At 40.5% G+C, this 26,557-nt stretch overlaps 1 protein-coding gene across 2 annotated transcripts; it reads right to left on the reverse strand.

Moving 5' to 3' along the window:
* Positions 1–351: 351 nt before the first annotated feature.
* Positions 352–14,160, reverse strand: LOC114663233 (HLA class II histocompatibility antigen, DR beta 4 chain-like). 2 transcript variants are annotated; one of them, XM_028816984.2, is made up of 5 exons: positions 13,697–14,155; positions 8,479–8,820; positions 7,229–7,528; positions 1,680–1,796; positions 352–851 (listed from the first exon to the last, which is right to left on the reverse strand). In XM_028816984.2, the coding sequence occupies exons 1-5, from the start codon at positions 13,743–13,745 to the stop codon at positions 802–804; spliced, it is 858 nt and encodes a 285-aa protein (XP_028672817.1). In that variant the 5' UTR covers positions 13,746–14,155; the 3' UTR covers positions 352–801. The 2 variants fall into 2 exon arrangements, with proteins under 2 accessions (XP_028672817.1, XP_028672819.1); XM_028816986.2 differs by lacking the exon at positions 1,680–1,796 and having other exon boundaries at positions 13,697–14,160.
* Between the last annotated feature and the right edge of the window lie 12,397 nt (positions 14,161–26,557).

The raw sequence follows: 26,557 nt of genomic DNA on the forward strand, positions 1-26,557 counted from the left end.
CACTCTGACTGGTCTCGAGCTACGCAGTCCCATACAGAGCAGGGTTCGATGCACCATAATTCACGTCATCACTTGCATAACCATCATTAAAATGAGCTGTGATTTTTGCTACAGTAGCCCTTCTGTTAGTTTTTACTGGACATGATAGCCTTTGTTGACCTCTTGATGAGTCTTAACCGCCCAACACATTGTCAGTGATTCTTGGTTTTCCCCTCCTTGTGCCACTGTTGGTAGGCATTCATCACGGTTGACCATGAGCACCCTGCCAGCCTCACCATTTCAGAAATTCTCTGACCCAGCTGACTGGCCATATTGAATTAATAATAATAATAATAATTCTTTGCATTTATATAGCGCTTTTCTCACTAGTCACTCAGCTCTTCACAATTGCTCATATCTTATTCATTCAACATGTACGAGTAACTAATGTCAGCTTGCCATCTAATATATCCCTGGCATTGACATGTGCTCTTGTTATGAGAGAGTTGATGTCATCTGCTTCATACAACTGTGCTCAGAATGTTTTGGCTCATAAGTGTACATAAAACACAAGAATGTTAAAATTTCCACAGTAAGTTAAAATATATTTATATATAAATATCAATATATAGCAGAACATTGTAAAAGTAAAGGCCGGCTGATTAATTATGTAAAGTGCTTTGTGAACCAAGGCTGTAAATGGCATTCTAGAAAATAGAGATTGTTTGCTCTCTTCAAATATTTTTTCCACCATTAAAAAGTTTGGCACAAAATTCATTTATATTACATTAACTTCCTTGTCGCTGTATATCCTGACGTATTTTACTCCATTTCTTCAGTTTTTTCTTCAAAAGACTTGCTTTGATGAGATTCTGAAATTAAATAAATGTAAAAAATGAACCCATTGTGTTGCAGCATTGTCAAGGAGTATGAAAGTACACCAAGAGGAATGAGCTCGTGGCAGGATCCCACCCTGGAATGAGATGGCACTGTGTCACAGGGCCACACAGTCAATCCAGAGTGACTGAGTAACCTGACAGCGTGTTCTTTGGGCAGGGCACCTACCCATATGAATGAATGGAAGACTAGTAACTTTTGAGCAGATACAGCAAATTCAGAATGCACTCCAACCCCTTCACTTTCTGCTCATGTACATTATAACTGGCAAATTTCTCTTTTGGATTTTTAATGAAATAGCAAACCATTTCTGAAAATACTTTCATTTTGTCATCATGGATTATTGAGAGTAGAATGATGGGCAAAAAAAGTTATTTTTATCCACTTAAATATCAATGTGCAGAACTATAAAGTATGCAGAAAGTGAAGTGGTCTGAAAATGTTCTCAATCCACTGTCCATTTAAGTCAATGCTCTCACTTTTAGAATGAATTAGAAATATTTCATGTACAGTACAGAATGTTGCCATAAAGTAACTTTTTGTAATAAATATGAACCAGAATGAATTCAATCAATGGCCCACTAAATTGGATAGAGAACTGAATTATGAAGAACTAGGCTACCAGCTTAGTTGCCACCACATCGATTGGTCCTACTTTTAAACTGTCAGAGCCTTGATAGTATTCTGCAGAACTATGGAAACGTGGTCTCCTGGGATTTCTCTGACTACACTCCTTATTCTGCTATAGATATACCTGCCCTTCTGGTACGAGCAGACTTCAAAGTTTGGAGTCGATACTCAACTGTTTCCTCTGTGGGTCGTCACATGGACTCCTGTGACAGCGGAGATCATCAGCACCAAACCCAAAGACAGCAGAATTATTTTCAGCTGACAGCGAGACACACCAGATGACAGACCTGCTGGAAGAAAAGGGGCCATTAGGATTTACTGTGTTTCATAACTCACTATGCTTGCCTAAATGCATTTTTGGCTCAACTGAACATATTTTAATTAAGCAATCCAAGCAAAATGCAACAATACAGAGGTTACAAATTGGTTACACAAATTAGTGTGTGTGTTTGTGGGCTTCCATCAGCAATCCCAGCAAGTATGAACTGAGTGAATGTGTGCTCCCTGATGGACATAATTCAGAATTGTTTTGTTCCTTGTCCTCAGTGCTGCTTAGATGTAGTTCTGGTCCTGGTGTTGGAAAAAATTAAGAAAATGTATGGCTGATTTGTTTTGAACATGGCTATCAGCCCTTGGCCAGGAGGCTTGTAGCGGCTGTAGGATTTCATTTTAACACATTTCTTAATTTGAGGTCATCTCCTTCTGTCAGCTGAACATCTCATTAATTAGAAGGCTTATAATATGATTAATAATTATTATCTCAAGGGGTACTTCTCTATTGTCATTTCTCTACCCACTCACCATGTCCTGAGGAGTATCCGTTCATTCAGTACAATTCTACTATAATTGCTGCCAGAGAGTCCGGAAGGTGAAAACAAGAACAGCATTCCATTACACTTATTTGGTTATGTCAGTCATGTAACATTGGAGTTCAGCTAAATGTAACTATGACAAGCCATGGTCAGTTTGGAAGTGAAAAACTGCATTAGTCATGTGATAGGATACCCAGGGAGCAATGTATTGCCAGCTGCTTGTTATTTGTGAGATTCTGCTTGCTTTGATAATCTTCTATTCTCATAGTTGTGCTTACAAAGTGAGATCTGTTCTGTTTCCTTCAGGTTTGGGCTCGACAATCATTGTATTTTGGTTTGATTTGTGGCATTCACTGTTCTTTGCTTGATTTTTATTTGTTTTTTTTTTTCATTCCATGACATTATTTTTCTTCTGCTTTTATGTTGTTTTACTAAACCATGGAAATGGGGTGGGGGAGGGGGGGTTTACAGTAACAGCCCAAAGACACCTGATTGGGTTACTGTGGTATTATAAAGTCTGCTAAATTGCCTGTCGAGACCTAGTTATTCTGGTCCTCTAATCATCCCCTGTCCCTAAATATCTATCTATCTCGCTCGTTCCTTCATCACCTAAAGGTTAATATGCAGTGAGTGTACTGCCGCAAAATGGATGATACTGTCGTATCCTCCAGGTGGGTCCAACACATTGGTGGTGGTAGAAGTGGTTCCACATTCTCTATGTAAAGCACTTTGAGTAGTGAGAAATGTGTCATATAAATAAAAAGAATTAAGATTAATATGCATAGTAAACAGAAACACACAAAGGTGCAAAAGTGGCAGGGTATATTAAGTTAGTTCATTATTTAAATAGTAGGCGGCTTCACCTCCTTCTCGCTTTGGTTGCCAACCCTCTAGCCTGCGCTACACGCCAGCCACTTCATGTCTCTGCCATTCACTTGTGTGGATTTCACTTTCACCAACCAACAAATCTTTTAATTCTCGCGGATACGCCTCTTCATTGGGAAGAAACACTACTTTCCCCTGAAGGCAACACGAATTAGACGATCTACAAGTCTATGACTTAAAGTTTAAATCCGAACAATATATTCAATCTCTTTTCGCTGTTTGGTTATTTAACGGAGTAATAATTTCCATTTGTTTGCACGAATGCGATCTTTAATATCATTTTTTTCAGACTTTCGAATTTTAGCACTTTCATTATCTCTAACCTGCTCTGTGTGTGTATCTTGTCAACGTTTTTAAGCCTCTTTAAGATTTTCTACTTTGTCATCTACTCTTTGTCTTTTATTTCCGGCCCTAGGCGTGGTTAAATCTCTTGGCACAAAGTCTCGTCTTGCGGAACGTGAAAATGTCTCTCTCTGAAAAAGTCACGTTTCGTCCCAGGATTTTTTTGTATAATAGAGAGATGACACAATTTTTATAATTATTTAGGTCATATGAAATGGCCACAACTACACCATTGACCCAAGAGGGATCTCATTTTTTATACAGTCTCTAATAACTATAAGCCTCTCACTATACCGTTGTTAACTGTCAACTAATTCTGTATCGATCACTCAACATTTTGTTATGAATCAAGGCTGCCTTCACTTAGACCAGTTTCTCCCAAACATTTTTCTGTGATGGCTCACATTTTGTAACCAAAAACATCACAAGGCACGCCACTGTTTTACTAACCACACACACATTATATCTCATACACGTGCTCAAATGTCTAATGGGGATGGACTACCTGAGAAGACAGTTAAAAATCCAATAGACTCGAGCTGTGGACCTCCAGAGCTCCACTCCATTGAGGAGGTTGTTGCTTTATATTATATGTCAATTATAACACCTGGCTACACTAAAAAGGGTTGGGGGTGGGGTTATCTGACTCAAGTCAAGTAAACCAAGTGACAAAAACCTGCAATCCAATTGGCTGTCCAGTGGAGCTACTGAATCGCACAGCTGCGGAGGTCTACAGCTGAAGCAATTTCACAAAAGCAGCTCAGAGATCAGCATTTGCAGACATGGCACTTAGTGAGCACTTTGGTGGCATCTCCTAGCTGCTTCGTCCCTTTGCCCACTCCTCTCTTCCTCAGAGGCAACTCATATGTCCACTACCCACCAGCCCTTTGAGACACCCTGGCAAACACAGGCAGCCAGGAGATGCAAACAGATGCAACACAGCAATTGTGGAGCTGCTTTTATGCCAGGTTCTCCAGGTAGTTTTGTCCTCCTCGGACAGATCTCGACCACCTATGGAACTTATCCCTCTCAGGCTCAGACCCAGGTGCACTATACTGTTATTTTCAGGGAACACCTGGGTAGCTGTCATGGAGCACCGCTGTGCCATAGCACACTGGTTGAAAAACGTTGCCTTAGACTTTGCAAACAGTCAAAAAGCTACAAGGTGATTCATCCTTTCATCCATTTCCAGCTAAAGCAACTAAAGACTACGCAAGCTTTAATACAAAAACCAACTCTGGATGGCCTTACTGTTAACCACATGACACAAACACACAGACCTACAGGTTCCATGTGCTGTGACATGTCAATGCCAATATCTGGGGCACAATGTTCCTCTGTAGTTTTTAACTTCCATCTATACATCCATTCTTTAATTTAATCCAGTTTAACCTGTTTGTTTTTCTGATGACAAAATCTATGCAGTGTGAGAGCCATGCGGGACAGACGGGCATCCCGGCCTAAATAGAGTTTGGTTTCCGGCCATGAATGGAAGCCTCAACAGAGACACAAGAGATGTCTGCCTCCCAAAGTTACATTATACCCCTGTACGCACAGTGGCAGAATCCCACTAGTGGGACACCCATAGAAATACCTGTAGGGCAGGCTAGGAATTGTTGTCCTATTGGACAGTCCCCTTGGGGTTAGTGGGTGCCACCAGGGGGAGCTACAAGGGATCAATATGACCTCTTTAATAAATGTCCACCTGACCAAGAAGTACTTCCAATATGCAATGCTGTGGCACCAAAACTATTCCCGGGTCTGGCTTAAAAGCAGAAGAGTTTCCTGTATGGGCAGTCAGAGCCAGTAGGAGTGTAGAGGAGACATCAAGGGAGGTGTGGAAGGAGGAAACAAAATATTCTGATAATTGTATTATTGTGAGAATCCAAAGAGGTGATATTCCACGTCCCAAAAGCCAGCTTCTGTAGCCGAGGATAGGACTGCCAAGGACCCTGCCTTCAGCCAACACCCAACTCACACTGCACCCGACCTCCTTGGCCCATCCCATAGGTAGTGAGCCCATGGGAAGGGGGACCCACGTTGCCACTTCGGGCTGTGCCCAGCCGAGCCCCATGGGTGCAAACCCGGCCACCAGGCGCTCACCATCGAGCCCCACCTCCAGGCCTGGCTCCAGAGTGGGGCCCCGGTGACCCACGTCCGGGCGAGGGAAAACACCATCCAAATTTTTTGTTCATCATAGAAGGTCATTTGAACCGCACTTTGTCTCATCCCTCACCTAGGACCAGTTTGCCTTGGGTGACCCTACCAGGGGCATAAAGCCCCGGACAACAGAACTCCTAGGATCATTGGGACACGCAAACCCCTCCACCATGATAAGGTGGCAGGAACAACCGCTTTTACGCTTTGAGTCAGGGTGTTGAGGGGGTCCGGTTTGGTGGACTCAGGATTGGGTCACTGATTTTTGCAGATGAAGTTGTCCTGTTTGCTTCATCAGGCCGTGATCTTCAGCTCTCTCTGGATCGGTTCGCAGCTGAGTGTGAAGCGGCTGGGATGGGAATCAGCACCTCCAAATCCAAGACCATGGTCCTCAGCCAGAAAAGGGTGGAGTGCCCTCTCAGGGTTGGGAGTGAGATCCTGCCCCAAGTGGAGGAGTTCAAGTATCTCAGGGTCTTGTTCATGAGTGAGGGAAGAATGGAGCGTGAGATCGACAGACGGATCGGTGCGGCGTCCACAGTGATGTAGGCTCTGCATCGGTCTGTCGTGGTGAAAAAGGAGCTGAGGATCGCGAATACAAGCGGCTGAAATGAGTTTCCTCCGCAGGGTGTCTGGGCTCTCCCTTAAAGATGGGGTGAGAAGCTCAGTTATCCTGGAGGGGCTCAGAGTAGAGCCGCTGCTCCACCTCATCGAGAGGAGTCAGATGAGGTGGCTCGGGCATCTGATCAGGATGCCTCCTGGACGAGGCATGATCATCCCTGGTGAGGTGTTCCGGGCACGTCCAACCGGGAGGAGGCCCCAAGGAAGACCCAGGACACGCTGGAGGGACTATATCTCCCGGCTGGCCTGGGAACACCTTGGGATTCTCCCAGAAGAGCTAGAAGAAGTGGCCGGGGAGAGGGAAGTCTGGGCATCTCTGCTCAAGCTGCTGCCCCCGCAACCCGACCTCGGATAAGCGGAAGAGGATGGATGGATAGATGGATGGATGGATGGATGGATGGATCCAAAGAGAATTTGGAAAATGGTGGAGGTAAAAAAATAAAGATCTATTATTTGAACCCAGGACTGTGCTGTGTAGTTGCGTTTGAGAGGTTTGGTGTGCTGCTATGGCCCATGGTGATCACACAAGGAAGCATCAGGCATAAGGCAGGACCCAACCCTGCAACAAACAGAAAGCCACTCACACCAGGATAATTTTATTCTACCCACCTCCATATGCTATGCTACGCATTGAGCACTGTGGTGGACTTAAGTGAGTCAATTCATTTAAAGCCTAAACAGCCATTTATTGACAAACACCAACTTTATCTTTGGTCTTTTATCTCAGATTGTTATCAAAGGAGGTGTTCAATGCAGTGATGTGAAAAATACATAACCTTGAAAGACACAGTTCAAATAAGTCATGGTTTATTTAATGTGGGATCATATTTTTAGCATGCTACTTCTGATATAATTATTTACTTCTCATAAGGCTTTGCAAAAGATGCACCATAAAAAAAGTGGCCTACCCGACTGTTTGAGGTATTCGATGTGTGGCTTCGTCAGAGAACTGTGATTCACCACACATCCGATCTCCTCCTCTGAGCTCCATTGGGCGGTGCTGATCTGTAGAGTGGAGTTACTGCTGTAGGTGCCGTTCTGGAGGACAGTGGGTATCACCTCAGAACTGGTGTGGGTTCCCCCTGGAAGGGAGTGAAGCCAAGTAAATGACACACTGATAGGGTAGAAACCCACAGCACTACAGGTCAGGAGCAGGAGGTCAGGTGCTTCAGATGATATGGAAGAAGTGACACTCACTGTAGGCTGGGCTAACAGAAGAAAAAAAAAAGACATAAAAGAATAAAATAAAACATAACATCCTCAAGTCCACTTACTCCAGGTTAATGTCAAGGGGAGATTAAGCCTATCTGGAAATATTGATAAGAAACAAACCCTGGATGGGGTACATGTCCATTATTCATTGAAAACTTGGGGCCTTGAAAACAGAAAGGACCATTTTAATGAGCTGAGCTATAATGGAGCACCTCTCGCAATCACCAAGTGGGCATATGGTCTTCTACCTTCTAATTACGGCAAAGAGAGTGTCATATTATACAATGGCCACTCTCTTTTCAGTTCAACAACACTTTGCAACACCTCAGAAACGTATTTTCTTAGAAAATTGGACGTAAAAGCAAGTTTAGAGTACTGCACGATATATAAACCTGGATTTATGATTCATATACATATTGGAATTTCTGCAGAAAAGCTCTTGTCAGTATATTTTGGTAGTCAACTGAGAAGTGTCTGACTGTAGACCTCCATCAGCAGACACCAGATCAGGAAATGACATGAACGTCACTTCCACTATGACCAGAAGGCAGGTGTTACAAAACTACATCACTTCCACCTCCAGCCACAGGCTCAAATGATGTCACAGGGTCCTGTGGCTGGGGCAGCCACAAACAGGTCTGCTAGTGGAGGTCTGTAGCCTGACTCTGTTAGGTCAATTGAATGTACAGTGTACATAATTTTAACAAAATTGATCTATATATTGAAACTCCTTAATTAAATTTTAGGGGCGCTAGAGCCTAATAAATGTGCAAATGTTTCTAAAAACATTGTGGGTTATTGACTCTAGATTGATGGGCAAAAATGGCAGAAGTACCCATTTAAATTTCAGTCTAAAACAAAGTAAAGTGTGCAAAAAAGTGAAAGGATTGGAATACTTTCTGAATCTACTATATATTTTTCATATACTGTAATACATAAGCAATACCTTCAAGAATGAGCTTCGCCTTCTCTTCAATTAAGCGAGTCTGCTTCCCAAAGCAGAAGTTGTAGCACATGTACCAGCCTTCATCTGAGACGATCACATCTGTAATTTCCAGAGAGCTCCATAGTTTGCTGAAAATAATGCGGTGCTTCTCGCCATTTTTAATATCATTCCAGTCTCCTTCTGTGCCATTCTGGAACAGACACTTGTTTCGCCAGTAGAAGTTCACCTCCTCACAGTTGCCTTTCTCCACCAGAGTACAGTTGAAGTGTGCCCTCTGTCCAACCAGTAGGGTGAGAGTCGCTGGCGTTATGACATGATGAGCTGCTGAAGTGAGGGCCAAACCTATAAAACATGAAGTCTGTTCATATTCCAAAACGATGTTGTGTAAATGGGAAGTTGTGAGGATTTCTTCATTGGTGTTTATGTTTAAGCTTAATGCATTACGATTTTCCTGTTTCAAATTTCATCTGGTTAAATGGTTATTATTATACTGTATTGTTGCACATCTGATTTGATGATTCTTCTGTCACAGGAGTTTGAAATAATTAAGAATTGAGTTTAGATTTAGCCTTTGACTATTAATCTTTCTAAAGGATTGCATTCTTGAAGTTCATTTTTGAATCTTCTAATCATGCTTTCTTTAGGCAATTGCAATTAGTTCTATTTAAGACATAAGTACTGTTTATGTAATAGTAAAAAAAATTTTAGTATAAATTCATGTCATTTTGGCATTTTTTGTTTGTTTTTTTCTCATTACTTTGTCAATTTTATCCTTGTATCAGTGATGACACTGTGGTACTATTATGGATGGTTTTCTATTGTGATAGTCACTATTTTGTAGTATTTTTGGAAGGCAGCATTCTGCCTTTAAATAGCAGGGACAGAGAGTGATCAGAAGATAACACTAAGTCAAAAAGGTCAGAACACAAGATCAATACCGGGAATTTCAAATGTATTTTTTAAAAGCTGCATGCAAAGATAGAGTTTATCCGCAACTCAGATATGGAAGCATAGAAAGGGGAACCCTTTGTGAATTAGTACAGGGATCAAGAATAATGTAACCCCGCCTCTCAGAAACAGCAATGGAATCCCAGACAATGGGTACACAGAATAGCAACTCCTGTGAAAGGCAAAATAATAGCAGAAATGGTTCAAGATAAACACATTAAATACAAATGAAACAAAACATAATTTTGATAAGAGAAACAGATTACTCAGACCAAAAAAAAAGTTTAATTTCATACTAGTATCCATAAACAGAGGACGTACTATTTATATATCATAGACACCAGGGGGCTCTCCAGCTCCCCAAACACCCAACACAAGCAGGCATGAACACAAGTGAAAAAGCACAGAGTCTTTATTCATAGGAAAACTCTTCTCAATAAGTGTTTCCCACCATCACAGCCACAAGTATAATAAAGCACTACGTAACACACAACTCTTTGTTTTCCTTTCTCTGTCTCTCAATGCCTCCTCCACTCCTCCTTACAAGCATTGTCCACCCTCCTCCTGACTCTGGCTCGTCAATGTGAGGTAGACAGCTTACTCAGAAGTAATTCCAGTGTCCTAAAGAATTATCCTGGGAGCACTTCTGGGTGAGATGAAAACCCGACAAGGTAGGGCTCGGCAGTTCCCACAGCACCCTCTGGCGACACCCACGGAACCCAACAGTGCTGAGATAAGGAACTCCATGGACCATGAAGACCCGTGGGATTCTGGGGCACCTCTGCAACCCAGGCGGGCTACCATCTAGCATTCCTGAGGAGGCAATGCCCTAAAGAAGCTGCCTTCCCCCATCTTTCCATCACATGGGTTCCCCAACTGGGTAAGTATGCCAGCCATCCCTTACAACATATAATAAACAGCAACTCTTAACAGCTACGAAAAATTAAATCACAATAGCACAGAACAATATTGAATCCTTTATTCCTGTCTGCATTTTCTGATGTCCAGTCACTGTGACTAACTAACCCTGTGATTCAAAGGGTCAGTGTTATATACTTGGCAACAATGATTGATTTGTTTGAACTTCAGAGTATCTGTACTTAATGTATGTGTACCGGTGTCTATTAGCACAACGTGCTCAATTCCCCAAAGAGGAAATTCCTCAACAATTTGCAAAGATATAGGTATGTATTGTGTATAGCACGTCACAAGGAAAATGGAAAGATCTGACACCACAGTGAGTATCAACAGTTATTTTCTTCAACTCCCAGCACTACATGGCAGCATTGGCTGCTACGCTCTGTGATGTTACGCCTCGTGAATCATCATGGGGGTGCTGAGGAAATTAAACAAGTTTCCCTGAGTTGGCCACATGGCAAATTTTCAGGAAACAAACTGATGAACAAGGTCACTGGAGAACCCAGACAGTTTGCTAAGAAAAACACTTTGCCAAATCTCACCAATCAACTCTAGCAGTGACTGGTCTGGGACACCAACCTAGAACATTGGTGTGGTGAGGTTGCAGTGTTCAATCGCCATGCCACCCTAATGAACTGCTAAATAACAATGAATTGAGAAGATGACCCAAATGAGTTGAATATCCATGATCTTAGACTCTTTGCATTATCTCTTTGTCACCACTTTAGGTTCTATTTCAGAGCCCTGCTAAATTTTGTCTTTTAGAAAAGAGATTCATGTATTAGGAGCATAATTGACCATCAGGTAAGCGGATTTGTTTAGTCTAATTAATAAAATGCAGTTTATCATGGCATTATGGCTATATGTAGGAACCTTTTCTGACAGTTTTACTGAGAAGGCAAGTAAGTACGTCCAGCACCTCCTTATCAGTCAGATACTGTACAACAGAAGTCAGTTGTGGTCTTTAGAGGGTGCTATTGAAACAAACTCAAATGTTGCCTAACAGTCAAAAAAATATTTTTTTTCTAAGAAGGTGTGCATCTCCGGTACTACTGTATAAATATCCTGCATATATTCTATGTGCTAGTTTACTGCTACTTGGTGTGTATTATTCACATTGCATCTTGCATCTTGCATCATGCCTCAACATATGCAATCATCTACACCAGAGGTTCCCAAACTCGATCCTGGGGACCAGATTCATAATTGGTGGTAATAATTGATAACAACTGATCCCATTTAATTAGCTGATCATTTTAACTCTTCTCTTATTCTGTATTCAGAAAAACACAACAGTATGGTTTTTACATTTATAAGACATTTAGAAACATTTCTATTATTTTTTGTAAAGCTTTAAATGCTTAACTCTCTTTTCTTGGTTTCCTGTTATTCTCCCCTTTTCCTGTGTAGTTTGCTCTCTTCATTTAACCCTAATAGTGACAATTAACAACCAGCACATCCGGGATGATGAAAGCAGCAACGACTTCAGTGTCAGATTCTCTAATTAGTAAATAATTAAAAAACCAGAACCCCTCGAAAAGCAGAATGAAAAGTAGGTAGAAAATACTGTTAACAACTTAAAAAAAACAAAAAAAACCCTACATATTCCCCATATAATTGCTTATTATATTTTAATAAAAATCTACCAAACTTAGTATGTAATTTTTACATTGATTCCAAAACACCACAACGACTCAGGAAATAACGACTCACTTAATTAGGCTAAGAGTTTAATGAAAAACGGAAGTTGGTTGGAACAAAAACCTGCAGCCACAGTAGCTTGGAAAGCACTGATCTACACTTTCAAAAATGAAGATGCCAGAGTGGTTCTACAGAGCGATGCTGTTGAAGAACCATCTTTGGTTCCCAAAAGACCCATCTATATGAAGGTTCTAGAAAGAATCTGTATTTATTTAGATCTGCAATAGACAGTAAATAACCATGAATAGATGATAACAGATATGTGAAATACCAATGGGTCATGGATAGTCCAGGTTTTCTACATCTGTTAGTGTCCTCCTGAAACCCACCATGCATTAAAGATTTTATTGTTTTTTTTTTTTGTCTACATATTAGAAAGTCTTTCAAAGCACAAAGAACCAACGTCATATGCAAAGAACCATTCCCTGAATGAAATGGTGCTTTCTCAAGCAATAGCTCTATGAGGAACCACACAGCTCGGTAAAGAACCATTAAGTGTGATTAAAGAAACAAGATTTTTAAAAGTGTAGAGTGAGCTCTGTCCAAGTGAATGCATTACTACTACTACTACTAATAATAATACATTTTTTTATATAGCACCTTTCCACATGTGCAAGAATTTAAGTGAACATCAGCATGTAAAAATGCATTTGCATGAAGTCAACTTAGGAGTCAGTAAGTAGTTAGTAGTCATCAAACCATAACATTAAACTCTGGAAGAAGCCATTGGGTGTCTAGAATAACACCTCCACTACTCGATGTTCATGTTACCTGCTTTAAGTAATTCTGATGCCTCTGTAATATATGACTCTAAAATCAGCACACTTCATGCGTACAAGAGGCTTGACTAATTTCACTGTACTCTGTGCACAATGCTACTTGTACTGCTACTACTACTTAGTACAAATTAAATAGGCCAGTATTTAAACTCAGGTCTCCTAAGAGCAATATGAGAGTTCTTTTATTATTCATCACCAAATTATCAGTTCTTTAAAAAATGCTCCAATAATAAAGAGTGTAACATTCCTCATTAAAAACACAAAATGTCTATGCCCACAATGAACTGTGTTCCAGTATTTTGTTGTAAATTTTAAATGAATTATTAACATTTATTAGTGAAAATCAAATGTGGTTCACTTTAGTGGTTTCTGTCTACATGATTTCCGGATCAAATTATAACTTACTGGCTGAGTAAAATCAAGAGCAAAGTAAAATAAAAATGATTATAATTCATTTATTGTTGCACCAAACCAGAAAGTGAATTTAATCCAAATTAAAATCTTTGCTATCTACTTCAAATATAAATATACTTAATATTAAAATGATGCTAAACTTCATGTAACCATTGATTACAGAACTATAAAACGTAAATGAAATAAATTATGCATTAGAATATTAGAAAAAGTATATTGAGAAACAGGTGCTGCAGAGTGTAGTTTAGAAATGGCAAACCGCTCAGCACTATTTCTGACTTGTAGTCCTTCATATCTGACCAAAAAAAAAAAACAGTTATTAATCAAATACATTTATATTACAAAGTACAGTACAGCAACTGATTATATTGCTGTACTGTAGTTTGTAATATAAATTTATTTCATAATAACTGTTTTTTTATTATTATGAGGGTCTCACTCTTTACTTTAACACTTACATGTGATGAAGAAGGTACTTCTGCACTGGAGTCTTTTATCTGGTCTCATTGTTCTTCACTGTCAAAAGACTAAAAACAGAAGTGAGAGGGAGGTAATAATACAGCTAGCCTTGTCTTTGATTTCCTGTACCTCGTCGAAAGCAGAGAAGCCGAAGTAGCGTGCTCTACATAAAATGACACCTACAGAGAAACATCCTGCAAGGTTAGACCAGTCGTGATGTTTTATCAAAATGTAACATGGCTGCATGGAGTTGAAAGGGTTGTGTCTGGCAGGGAGCTTTCACTCCATGGGTGGGTTAGTTGCTGCACTGGGAAAAGTTCACTGTGGAAAATGTGCAGCCTCAAAGCCACAACATCAACCATATAGTCACAAAAAATGTTAAGTTAGTTTCCATGAGCTGTAAGTGATGGACACTCTTTAGTTTTTTGGGTTTTTTAGCTTTTGCAGTAGTGCCAAGAATTTTAATTATTAATTCCTTTGAGACAATTAAATAAAGGCATTAAACAATAAAGAACTAAGCAATACAGGATACATGTTAACATCATCAGACACCTTAATCCATTTTGAGGGGGAAACTCTGCTGCAACTATTGGCTCACAAAGTTATTTCAGGTGAGGAGGACAGAAGTTTCATGGTACGGTAATTATAATCACTAATTATGGTGCTGGAGGAAACTGTTTACTCTTGATGTGGCTGGAGGAACAGACATTTTGGAGGCTGGAGGATTACAGGACACAGACGTTCCAGTGTCGAGCAACCATCAGCTGTGGTGCTCCACTGTGTCCGGGGTCCAGCAGCATTCTGTACCTCTTGTAAAACAAATTGCCAATGGATGAAATAATGGGCCAATATAGAGTTGTTCCATTGGCAACGAAAATGACTACTTTCTATCCTTGTCATTGAATTGTGTTAGCATCTCATTTACCATCAGCTCAGGCCATGGCAGAAGCTGTTCACAGGCTCACCTTTACTTTTAGCAACAACCTGTAATATATATATCTATCTATAATATAAACAAATTTTGGGTTTGAGACGTGATCATCTCGGGGAGACACTTTGAAGTCCCACGAGACTTCTTGCACGTGACGCCCTACTTACAAACAATTTCTTGGAGACACTTTAACATCCTGCAAGACAAGGAAGTGAGACAAAAGCGCGACATGCAGATCACGAAGCTCGGTAGCAGCTAGCAGGCAGCCAGCAGCTCATCAGTCTGCATCTCCTTAGTGTGCGTTCAGCCCAAACCTTCACAACGCAAGTGGCAGAGACGCGAAGTGGCTAGTGTGAAGCGTACCCCCAGGGGTGGGGGTTGTGGGGTGGGTGAGCAAAGCAATTAGGGGGCACAGCCCCCTAGTAAATAAAAAATTATTCCAGAAATTTACAGGAATTTTTCACAGTAAAAGTACTGTTTTATTAGTTTATGGTATTTTACTAGTAAATGCAATACATTCTTTAGATTACATTAGATTAGATTCAACTTTATTGTTATTGTACAGGTACAATGAAATGCATCTAACCAGAAAGTGTAACTAGTAGAGTAAGGTGCAATAGGCAGGGAGTGCAAATGGTACATTAAAGTTTACATAGTGTCGCAAGAACGGCCATGAGATATTGCGAAGGTATGGGGCAGCCACCCATTTAATAGTTCCCAGCTGCAAAATTGATTCAAAATTAGCGACATGTTTATTCAACAGAGTCCACAACAGAACTGATTCTCTTCAGGCAATTTGGCGGCTTTAAAGGCCGGCAAAGGAAGTGATGTCATTAGCACCGGAACCGGAAGGGACGTCATTGGCTGCCCCAAAGCCGGGCAGGATTTCCCTAGACTGGTCTGCAAAAGATCGAGAGGGAAAGTTAGTGCACTTCGCCACCCCCTGGTCTGGCATGGAATTACATGTATTCAAGCCCTTTGGTTGTCTTCAAAACACACGTGTGTGACAATAGACAGTAAGGTGCAAGAAGGCAGCATACATATGTGAATATATATCTATGACATTTGATTTTACTGGTAGTAGTATACACAAGGAATATATTATATATATATATATATATATATATATATATATATATATATACACAACAACAACAACATTTATTTATATAGCACATTTTCATACAAAAAGTAGCTCAAAGTGCTTTACATAATGAAGAGAAGAAAAATAAAAGACAAAATAAGAAATTAAAATAAGACAACATTAATTAACATAGAAAGGAGTAAGGTCCGATGGCCAGGGTGGACAGAAAAAACAAAAAAAAAACTCCAGAAGGCTGGAGAAAAAAATAAAATCTGTAGGGGTTCCAGGCCACGAGACCGCCCAGTCCCCTCTGGGCATTCTACCTAACATAAATGAAATAGTCCTCTTGGTAGTTCGGGTTTTTCACGGAGTCACTTGATGCTGATGGTCATACAGACTTCTGGCTTTTAATCCATCCATCATTGTTGGAACATCATGGTGCTGATGTATATGTATATATATATATATATATATATATATATGAATAAATACTGATCAGTAAGTAAATGCAGATGCATGATATGAATAAATATACATATATGAAATATTTTTATGTACAGAATAGTTATATGTAAACAGGTGAAAATATTCATAGAGTACAGTCAGAAGTTATTGATATTTAGGAAGGTCGGCTATTGAGTGGTAAGGCTTGAGAGTCCAGAATGGTGATGGTGTTATAAAAGAAACTGTTCCTGAGCTTGCTGGTGCAGGACCGATGACTCCTGTAGTGCCACCTTGATGGAAGGAGGGTAAACAGTCCATGGTTGGGGTGTGAGGCATCCTTGATGATGCTGCAATGCATTCTAGGAAATTACCCAGAGTTATACATGTTTACGGTAAGTTAATTGGGGGGGAAATGCAATGCATTCTGGGAGATCTAAGTTTTAGCTGAAGATAAACAAGTTTGGAATGAAATCAGCACATCACAAAGGCAACCTTTCCTTCCACCCAAGACAACATGGCTTAACGTTTTTCAATCTTTACATTTTATTTGACTCTTTTCCCAAGGCACAGGCATATTAACTTGCCGTAACATAAAATGAATTTCCTTAGACACCAGATTGATTATTCTTGATTATTGAGCAGGTTTGTGGATGTTGCCATATATGGCATTATGCGATTTTTCAGGACTTTTTTCAACATTTTCTTGGGTAATTGTCTTTGCAGAGAATTCTATATTTGCATTAAGATGGTTTTTCCAATATGGAAATACACCCTTTTTGATAAAGATGAAAATGATTCTAGTGATTCCCACAATTCTGGTCAACAGGAAAGAAAGTTAAAGATAATTAGCAAACTTCAGTCTGCTCTGAATGTTGCAGGTTTTGTGTGCTTGTGGGATGTTATTGATAAAATGGTGATCTGGTCACACAACTGACATCACAAAAGCATTCTTCCCCTCATGCCAACATTTGTAAATGTTTTGTCTAAATGTGACCAGACTAATGACTCTGCTCTTATTGTTAAATACTGGGGATTTAGAAACTTTTTGATTCCCTTCACCTTCTGCACACTTTATTATGTTGTAGATTTATTTTTAAATGGATAAATTTGCATTTGTTTGCCCATCAATCTACTCTCAGTAACCCATATTAAGAAAGTGAAAAAATGTTTTCAGAAAAGTTTGCAAACTGGTTACACATGCCTTTGACCTTGCTGTTGTTAACAGCTGGCCTGAATACAAAAAGGATGCAGAGGATGCCAATGTCCAAACAATGATGTTTTGGATCTTCTCCACTTAGAGATGAATGTTGCTCAGGGTCTGATTAGAATGCAGAACCTAGTAGCACAGACAAGATGAAGCAGACCGAGCATGTATTCAGAACAAGCTGTGGTGAAACAGGCTTTGCACTAACATCTTCAGGAAATAAGACCCTTGCAGGATGTTCAGCTTGACATGGTGGACCACATACCCAAATGTGATGACAAAAAAAAACAACATGATGCAAGAGACCACTATACTCAGGAAAGACTCAGGTCTAAAGTGACAAAGGAAGCATAACCTGCGCTTTGTGCCAAGCAGAAACTTTTTCAAAACATGTCATCGTAAATTGATACAGCTCATAAAACCTGTCCATTTAAGTGCTGGCAGTCAGGGTTTATAGGCCATTATAAGGTTTGCTTTGGATGCCCCTGGAAAAAAGGACCATTCAGGTTTATCTAAATTGTATTTAATACAAAGTAATCAATAAGATGATTTCAAAGTTCAAAAATATGCATGGCCCTCCGTAACATATGGGACAAAGACACATTTTTCATTGATTTACACGTCTACTCCACAGTTTAAAATTCCAAATCAAATAATTCAGACGTGATTAAAGTAGACATTGTAAACTTTCACTTAAAGGGATTTGCATTTATTTCTGTCATAACTCTTTTTCTACTCGTTCCCCCCAATTCAGGGCACCATAATGTTTGGACGGCGGCACGGTGGCGCAGTGGGTAGCGCTGCTGCCTCGCAGTTGGGAGATCTGGGGACCTGGGTTCGCTTCCCGGGTCCTCCCTGCGTGGAGTTTGCATGTTCTCCCCGTGTCTGCGTGGGTTTCCTCCGGGCACTGCGGTTTCCTCCCACAGTCCAAGGACATGCTGGTTAGGTGGATTGGCGATTCTAAATTGGCCCTAGTGTGTGCTTGGTGTGTGGGTGTGTTTGTGTGTGTCCTGTGGTGGGTTGGCACCCTGCCCAGGATTGGTTCCTGCCTTGTGCCCTGTGTTGGCTGGGATTGGCTCCAGCAGACCCCTGTGACCCTGTGTTCGGATTCAGCGGGTTGGAAAATGGATGGATGGATAATGTTTGGACACAGCAATGGCTGGTCTAATTTAGGATTCTGTTGCATGCCCCTTGCATGCACAGAAGTCCAATAACAAAACACCGTTCGGGTTCTGATTAGGGGGGCCATTCCAGGTCCACTGTCATTGCCCACCTGAGCACTGAAGTCTCCCAGCAGTATGAGGGAGTCCCCAGAAGGTATGCCCTCTAGCACCCCCTCCAGGGACTCCAAAAAGGGTGGGTATTCCAAACTGCTGTTCGGCGCATACGCGCAAACAACAGTTAGGACCTGTCCCCCCACCCAAAGGCGGAGGGAGGCTACCCTCTCATCCACCGGGGTAAATTCCAATGAACAGGCTCCAAGTCGGGGGGCAAAAAGTATGCCCACAACCCCTCTCAAGGAGACTGGTTCCAGAGTCCAAGCTGTGCGTCAAGGTGAGCCCGACTATATCTAGCCGGAACCTCTCGACCTCACGCACTAGCTCAGGCTCCTTCCCCTTCAGAGAGGTGACATTCTACCAACAAGAGCCAGCTTCTGTAGCCGAGGATCGGCCACCACCCAACTCACACTGCACCCGATCTCCTTGGCCCCTCCCATAGGTGGTGAGCCCATGGCAATTGATGTTTCTTGCCCACACCTGCCCATGAAATAGCCTTTAAGTCAATTGTCCAATTACTTTTGAGCCCCTGAAATGAAGGGATTGTGTTCAAAAAATGCTTTAGTTGCCTCACATTTTTATGCAATCGTTTTGTTCACCCCACTGAATTAAAGCTGAAAGTCTGCACTTCAACTGCATCTGAGTTGTTTCATTTAAAATTCAATTTGAGAATGTACAGAACCAAAATTAGGAAAAAGTTGTCTCTGTCCAAATATTTATGGACCTAACTGTTTATAGCAAAATAGGCAGAATGGTAACTCTGAGGCTAGGGATCTGTGCCAGCCCATAAATACCACAAGTGAATCCATTCTGTTGGGATCCTTGGGCAAGGCCTTTAACCTGCAATTGTTCTGTCCTGGGTATGATGTTAACCTGGATCCAGCCCTGCAAGCAGGTCCTCCAACTTGGAAGGGAAATTTTGTGGGTTGTTGGCAAGACTGGCACTTCAGACACTGTGAAAAACCTCACACTGTTCCATTCCATTCAAACTAGTATGGTGCCGAGGTGTCACCCGTTGCACTTGGGTCTTAATTTGGGATCCTGAGGTGGTTCTTGATGTGGTGGGTGGACAAATGCAAAGCAGGACCTTCTCACAACCCCAGCTCCAAATAAGGCACAGCCAATATATTTTTCCTCATAAAAAAACAGGAATGTAATAATACATCCATGCCAGCTCTTCCTTTTCTGTTGGCAATCAAGACCCCAATAATGCTGCTTTTCCACTAACACTGGGAACTAGCCTGATTCCTGATGTTTTTTGTTATATTGTAGTAAACTTTACTTTGAAGGACACAGGTACTTATCCCACAGAGTAAACATGGGAGAACATTACTATGCAGATAGTACATATACACACACATATATAAACTATTTAGAAGCACGACAAAGAAATATTACAGTCCTGGTGGTCTTTACGGTAGGCAATGAAGGAGAGTCCAACCCGGAACACAGATAGAGAACACAGTCCTACCACCATAGTCCAGGAGGTGAACGATTTTCTCAGGCACGCTTCTTCATAAACAGCAACTACAGACAGGAATAGGAAAATCCTATCCGATGGTCATGCAAAAATCTTCCTCCGCCGTGAACGTCCAATACATAAAGGGTATTAGGTACTGCCAATAAAGTGGATTGGAAAATGAATAAATCGAAATGTCCCACCACATCATTCTCTTCCGGGTTTATGTGTACTGTGCCTACAAACCACATATCCCACAAGCCCCTCCACCTCCGTACAAACCCGTTTAAAAACACAGACCAAACATTTACAGCCAGGAATCTGAGCAACCACTGTTGTCATTAACATTTAACAATCACCAAATGGGACAAAATCCCTACAAAAAAAATTAAACCCCTCACTTGGCAACACTACAATGTGATGCTACCGGGGCCGATTTTTAAGTTTAAGTTTTCTGTTACACTTTCATCAGAGGTGCAGTATGCACATAACTTTGACCTTTTCTTTAGTGAAGAATGTAATATAAGAGTACATTAAATGAACAGATTACCGATGCTATGGTAATAAGGAAGACGTCCAGTCAAAAAACAAAAGTTTACATCAGTGACACAGGAAAGCTTTATTAAAAGTAACACAACTTAGTGTCAAAGTGGATTATATTGAAAAATTAAACTTCTTCAGTTTTAGTTTTGTTTCTCTCAATTAGTCAGGCTGAAAATGTTTTGATCCTACCTCAAATATAAATTTACAGTGCATCCGTAAAGTATTCACAGCGCATCACTTTTTCCACATTTTGTTATGTTACAGCCTTATTCCAAAATGGATTAAATTCATTTTTTTCCTCAGAATTCTGCACACAACACCCCATAATGACAACGTGAAAAAAGTTAACTTGAGTTTTTTGCAAATTTATTAAAAATAAAAAAATTGAGAAAGCACATGTGCGTAAGTATTCACAGCCTTTGCCATGAAGCTCAAAATTGAGCTCAGGTGCATCCTGTTTCCCCTGATCATCCTTGAGATGTTTCTTCAGCTTCATTGGAGTCCACCTGTGGTAAATTCAGTTGACTGGACATGATTTGGAAAGGCACACACCTGTCTATATAAGGTCCCACAGTTGACAGTTCATGTCAGAGCACAAACCAAGCATGAAGTCAAAGGAATTGTCTGTAGACCTCCGAGACAGGATTGTCTCGAGACACAAATCTGGGGAAGGTAACAGAAAAAGTTCTGCTGCTTTGAAGGTCCCAATGAGCACAGTGGCCTCCATCATCTGTAAGTGGAAGAAGTTCGAAACCACCAGGACTCTGCTGGCCGGCCATCTAAACTGAGCGATCGGGGGAGAAGGGCCTTAGTCAGGGAGGTGACCAAGAACCTGATGGTCACTCTGTCACAGCTCGAGGTCCTCTGTGGAGAGAGTAGAACCTTCCAGAAGGACAACCATCTCTGCAGCAATCCACCAATCAGGCCTGTATGGTAGAGTGGCCAGACGGAAGCCACTCCTTAGTAAAAGGCACATGGCAGCCCGCCTGGAGTTTGCCAAAAGGCACCTGAAGGACTCTCAGACCATGAGAAAGAAAATTCTCTGGTCTGATGAGACAAAGATTGAACTCTTTGGTGTGAATGCCAGGCATCACGTTTGGAGGAAACCAGGCACCGCTCATCACCAGGCCAATACCATCCCTACAGTGAAGCATGGTGGTGGCAGCATCATGCTGTGGGGATGTTTTTCAGCAGCAGGAACTGGGGGACTAGTCAGGATAAAGGGAAAGATGACTGCAGCAATGTACAGAGACATCCTGGATGAAAACCTGCTCTAGAGCGCTCTTGACCTCAGACTGGGGCGACGGTTCATCTTTCAGCAGGACAACGACCCTAAGCACACATCCAAGATATCAAAGGAGTGGCTTCAGGACAACTCTGTGAATGTCCTTGAGTGGCCCAGCCAGAGCCCAGACTTGAATCCGATTGAACATCTCTGGAGAGATCTTAAAATGGCTGTGCACCGACGCTTCCCATCCAACCTGATGGAGCTTGAGAGGTGCTGCAAAGAGGAATGGGTGAAACTGGCCAAGGATAGGTGTGCCAAGCTTGTGGCATCATATTCAAAAAGACTTGAGGCTGTAATTGCTGCCAAAGGTGCATCGACAAAGTATTGAGCAAAGGCTGTGAATACTTATGGACATGGGATTTCTCAGTTTTTTGATTTTTAATAAATTTGCAAAAACCTCAAGTAAACTTTTTTCACATTGTCATTATGGGGTGTTATGTGTAGAATTCTGAGGAAAAAAATGAATTTAATCCATTTTGGAATAAGGCTGTAACATAACAAAATATGGAAAAAGTGATGTGCTGTGAATACTTTGTGGATGCACTGTACATACAAAAGGAAATCAAAAAGTTCCTTGCTGCCTTCTCTGCAAGGGATATTTGCTAGAACAGGAGTGTCATCAAATGATCCAGCGACAGAATTGCTCTAATTTAGGGAGAGGTGTGAAAGTATTGGTTCAAAAGCTTCTTGAAGTTAAAGTTGATCATACACTAAGTAAATCGCTGCTGCTTCCCCATAAACTCTTTATAGATTCCCCAGTTTGCATGACCCAATTGGCTAGCAGAAGTCATAAGGTAGCCATCAAGAACCAATTCCTTTATAGGACTGACCTGTCATATATGCAAATTCACCAGTCAAATGTCAGTTTAGCATGAAAATGACTTTTGTCTGACTGCGGAAGAAGACGCACAACGCAGACCAACCTACAATAAACATGGGGAGAAAATGCAAACTTCATTCAGAAAATAGCCAGAAATTCAAATGAAGTTGAATTACTCTGTGAAAAAATATTAATTGTTGCTGAACACCACACCCAAGCAGCCATTCTGATTTTGCCATGAATATTATTTTTTATGATCTTTGCTTTTGCAGAATAATTTAAAACTTTTTAACTTTTTTTGGTTGGTTTATTTACCGCCTCACACTGCCATTTTATTTAGTTTTCAATCGTAGGAATTGCCATCTTACTTGCAATTTTTCTATCCATATTGTATATAGTAACACTTATGGCTACCACACAATGTTATCCCATTATAAACAATGATACCTCATCAAGCAAATCTATCTTGAGAGAATAGATCTCACTGTCCTACATGGGATAAAATATCTGATGTAGCATTGTGCATTCATGATTACTTTGCTTAATTCAAGATAACTGCGGATTTATGCGAGGACTAATTTCAAGAAAAATTTTAAAGGAAAAAGAAAAACAATTCCAGTATGAGAGAAAAACCTACAATCACACGCAATTGGGACCAGACGACGTTCGATTGTCTTGACTACACAACTAACCCCTCCTGCTTATTGTTAATCTGTGTTGAAATTCTCTGATTAAGATTTTTTTTTAATTTATTTCTTATAGGCATATGTTTTTGCTTAATTAGAGGAACTCCTGCCAAATTATTATTTTTTTGGCTGCACTGGCAGATGACTTTTAAGAATCAATTCTTGACACAAGCAAAATTATTGTATTCTTTTCTTTCCCCCCCAAAGAGGCTTTGTGATCTGTGCAAAAATGGTGGTGTGGAAAACTGAAACTCACAGATTATGGACAAATACTTAAACTAGTCTTTCTTGATTTGCAATTTTATTTCTTTTGGTAAGGAACTTCACGTAGACGGAGTATTTTGATTTTATTTCTGACAAAGCATTTTTTTTTTTATTTTTAATTTCTTGCCAACAGCCATACCACATGCACTTCAGAACAGGTCATCCACCTGAACCTAAGCATGTTCAGGCCTGACCAGTACTTGGATGGGAGACCATCCAGCAAAAAGCTTGGGTTGCTGGTGGAAGAAGTGTTGGCGAGGACAGCATGGGGTACTAACCCCGCGGTCCATGTGTGGAATCCAATGCCCCACTGCACTGACGGGGATACTATGGTTTTAAAACGGCGCCATCTCCCGGATGAGATATAAAACAGAGGTCCCGACTATCTGTGGTCATGAAAGATAACCTGGGCTTTCTTCGTAAAGAGTAAGATGTATCCTGATGTCTGGGGCAGATTGCCCACATCAACCTAGTCATTTTAGCACCCTAATCATCCCTGGTCTCTAATTGGCTAACTATCTCAAATAATCCATGTTAATTAAGAAATGAAATTTCCTTATGAAGAATAGTTCAAGATTTCACCAATAGATGGCGCTAAAACATACCCAAGACTAAAAAGTTGAAAATAATATATACTAGGGGGCTCTACCCCCTGCTCGCCCATCTCCGTATTTGGAGTACCGGATATACAATTTAAAGAGATTGTTATTTTCATGGGAATTGTTACGTATGCATTATTTTCACTTTTACTTTAAAAACTTTTGTAAAAACAATACTTGCCCTTTATTTATTTCAGGCCCCTTGCGTGGTTACATCTCTTTCTCGCAAGATGTATAACGCTGCTCACGTTGTGAAGGGGGGTGCGGCTAAATGCACGTTAAGCATATGCTGTCGGATCATCTGCTGTCTTTCTGCTGCTGGCGGGCTGCCTGTTCTGCTTGTCGTTGTTTTAAGAGCTGGGAGCACATATGTGTCTGCCAAAAGCAATCCAACAACTGCTAGGTTAGATGTCTGTGGACTTGTTTTAAATGAAGGCTCACTGCCTTGTCTCGCGCGACATTCTAAAAACAATACTAGCCCTTTATTTCCGGGCGCGGTTAAATCTCTTTCTTGCAGGACGTAGAACGCTGCTCGCATTGTGAAGCCTGTACATCCGCTGCACTTTTTGCCACTTCGTGTCTCTGCTGCTCACGTTGTGATCGCTTCTCCGTGATCATAAATATACACCTGAACGAATTGTGCTTTCTTTGAAATTAAACTTGTCGTTGCTTTAACTGTTGCAGGACCACAGATTCTCATAGCTTATGGTCCATTATTGTGTAAATCTACGTTTTGTGCATTGAATGATGTGAAGGCGAAAAGACTTTGTTTTCTGCTCTTTGCCTTTTATTTCTGACCTCGCTTTGTCCTGCTATTTTTTCAATTACACCTGGTCCTGATAATTAATTTCCTTTTGTTTGCGCTAATGCAATCTTTTATTCGTCAACGTTTCATTTATAACGTTTTGTCCTTTACATGCTTTATATGCACTGAGACCCCTGGATGTGTGTGTGCTGCGTGTCTTTACACTACGGATTTTTTTTGCTGGCTGTGCTCTGATATTGCTTGTAAGTAGGGCGTGTCTTGCAAGAATCTCATGTTTTATATCCCCGCGAAACGCTCCATAGCTATTCTCTTTCGTTTCACAGGTCTTTTATTAGTCTTCCGTGATCTTAACGTGAAGATCACATATCGTCTCCTAGTCATTCCCTCCCACAGGATTTTTTTTATAATAGAGATATAAAAAAATACTTTTTAAAAACCACACTTATATTAAGTTAAAAAGTGTACTAAAAAGTAAAAAATAATTTTCTCATACATCACTCATAAAAGAAAAGCGTGGACGCTTTTCATCAATCAACATTCAAAAACACTTCTTAAAATCTTAGCAAAAGCGGCCATCTTATTTTTATGAGTGATGTACGAGAGACTTTTTTACTTTTTAGTACACTTAACTTAATATAAGCATGGTTTTTAAATTAAGTTATATATATAATTTAGACTATTCTTTTGCAGTTTATTTTTGTGCTATTTATTGCATCAGCATGGACTGATCATATCTCTACCTCCACATAGCCAAAAAAAAAAAAAAAATGGTTCCAAAGACTTTGCTTTCAAAGGTACCTGGTGATCAGAATTAAGGCATTTCTAGACAGGGGCAGAGAGGAACCAGAAATCAGCCTTGGAGTTATAGGATGCTAACAGGACACTGTGCATAATTACGCTCAGTCACTCCTAGCAGGCCAATCAAGTCAATGTACGTCTGTGAATAAGAGGACAAACAAAATAAACACACCATACAGAAAATGCAGCCTTCACGTCAAAAGATTTAATGGTTGCGTGGAAGTTATAATAGTACCAATTACATATTACGAATCAAAAGTCATTGTTTTAAATTAGGAAAATTTTCATGTAATACCTTGCACAACAGACAAAGCATCTTATAACATTTAATATACAATATGTACAACAGGAAGAAGTGTGCATACTGAAGACAAAATATAAAGAGTCTCTGCAGCTGAATATGAAAGATATTTCTCTGTTACTTTAAGGCACTAAATTTCCCCATATACAAAATACTTCCATTTTATAACAGATAAAAAACTTAAAATCTTGATACAATGGCACCAATATTTGTTTATTTTGCAATAATTGTTTGACCATGTCTGCTACTAAAAAGGAATAAACACTGTGCTTTGGAATATAAAAGGTCAATACATCAAGTGACTTGTGCAAACATCAAAGACTAAAAAGCTAAGAGCTTAAATACTGTAGAAATACATTCATAAAAAGGGCAAAAGAGAAACCTAGGTGTATATTT

Source organism: Erpetoichthys calabaricus, chromosome 12 (genome assembly GCF_900747795.2).
Source record: "Erpetoichthys calabaricus chromosome 12, fErpCal1.3, whole genome shotgun sequence".
Lineage (NCBI taxonomy): Eukaryota > Metazoa > Chordata > Cladistia > Polypteriformes > Polypteridae > Erpetoichthys > Erpetoichthys calabaricus.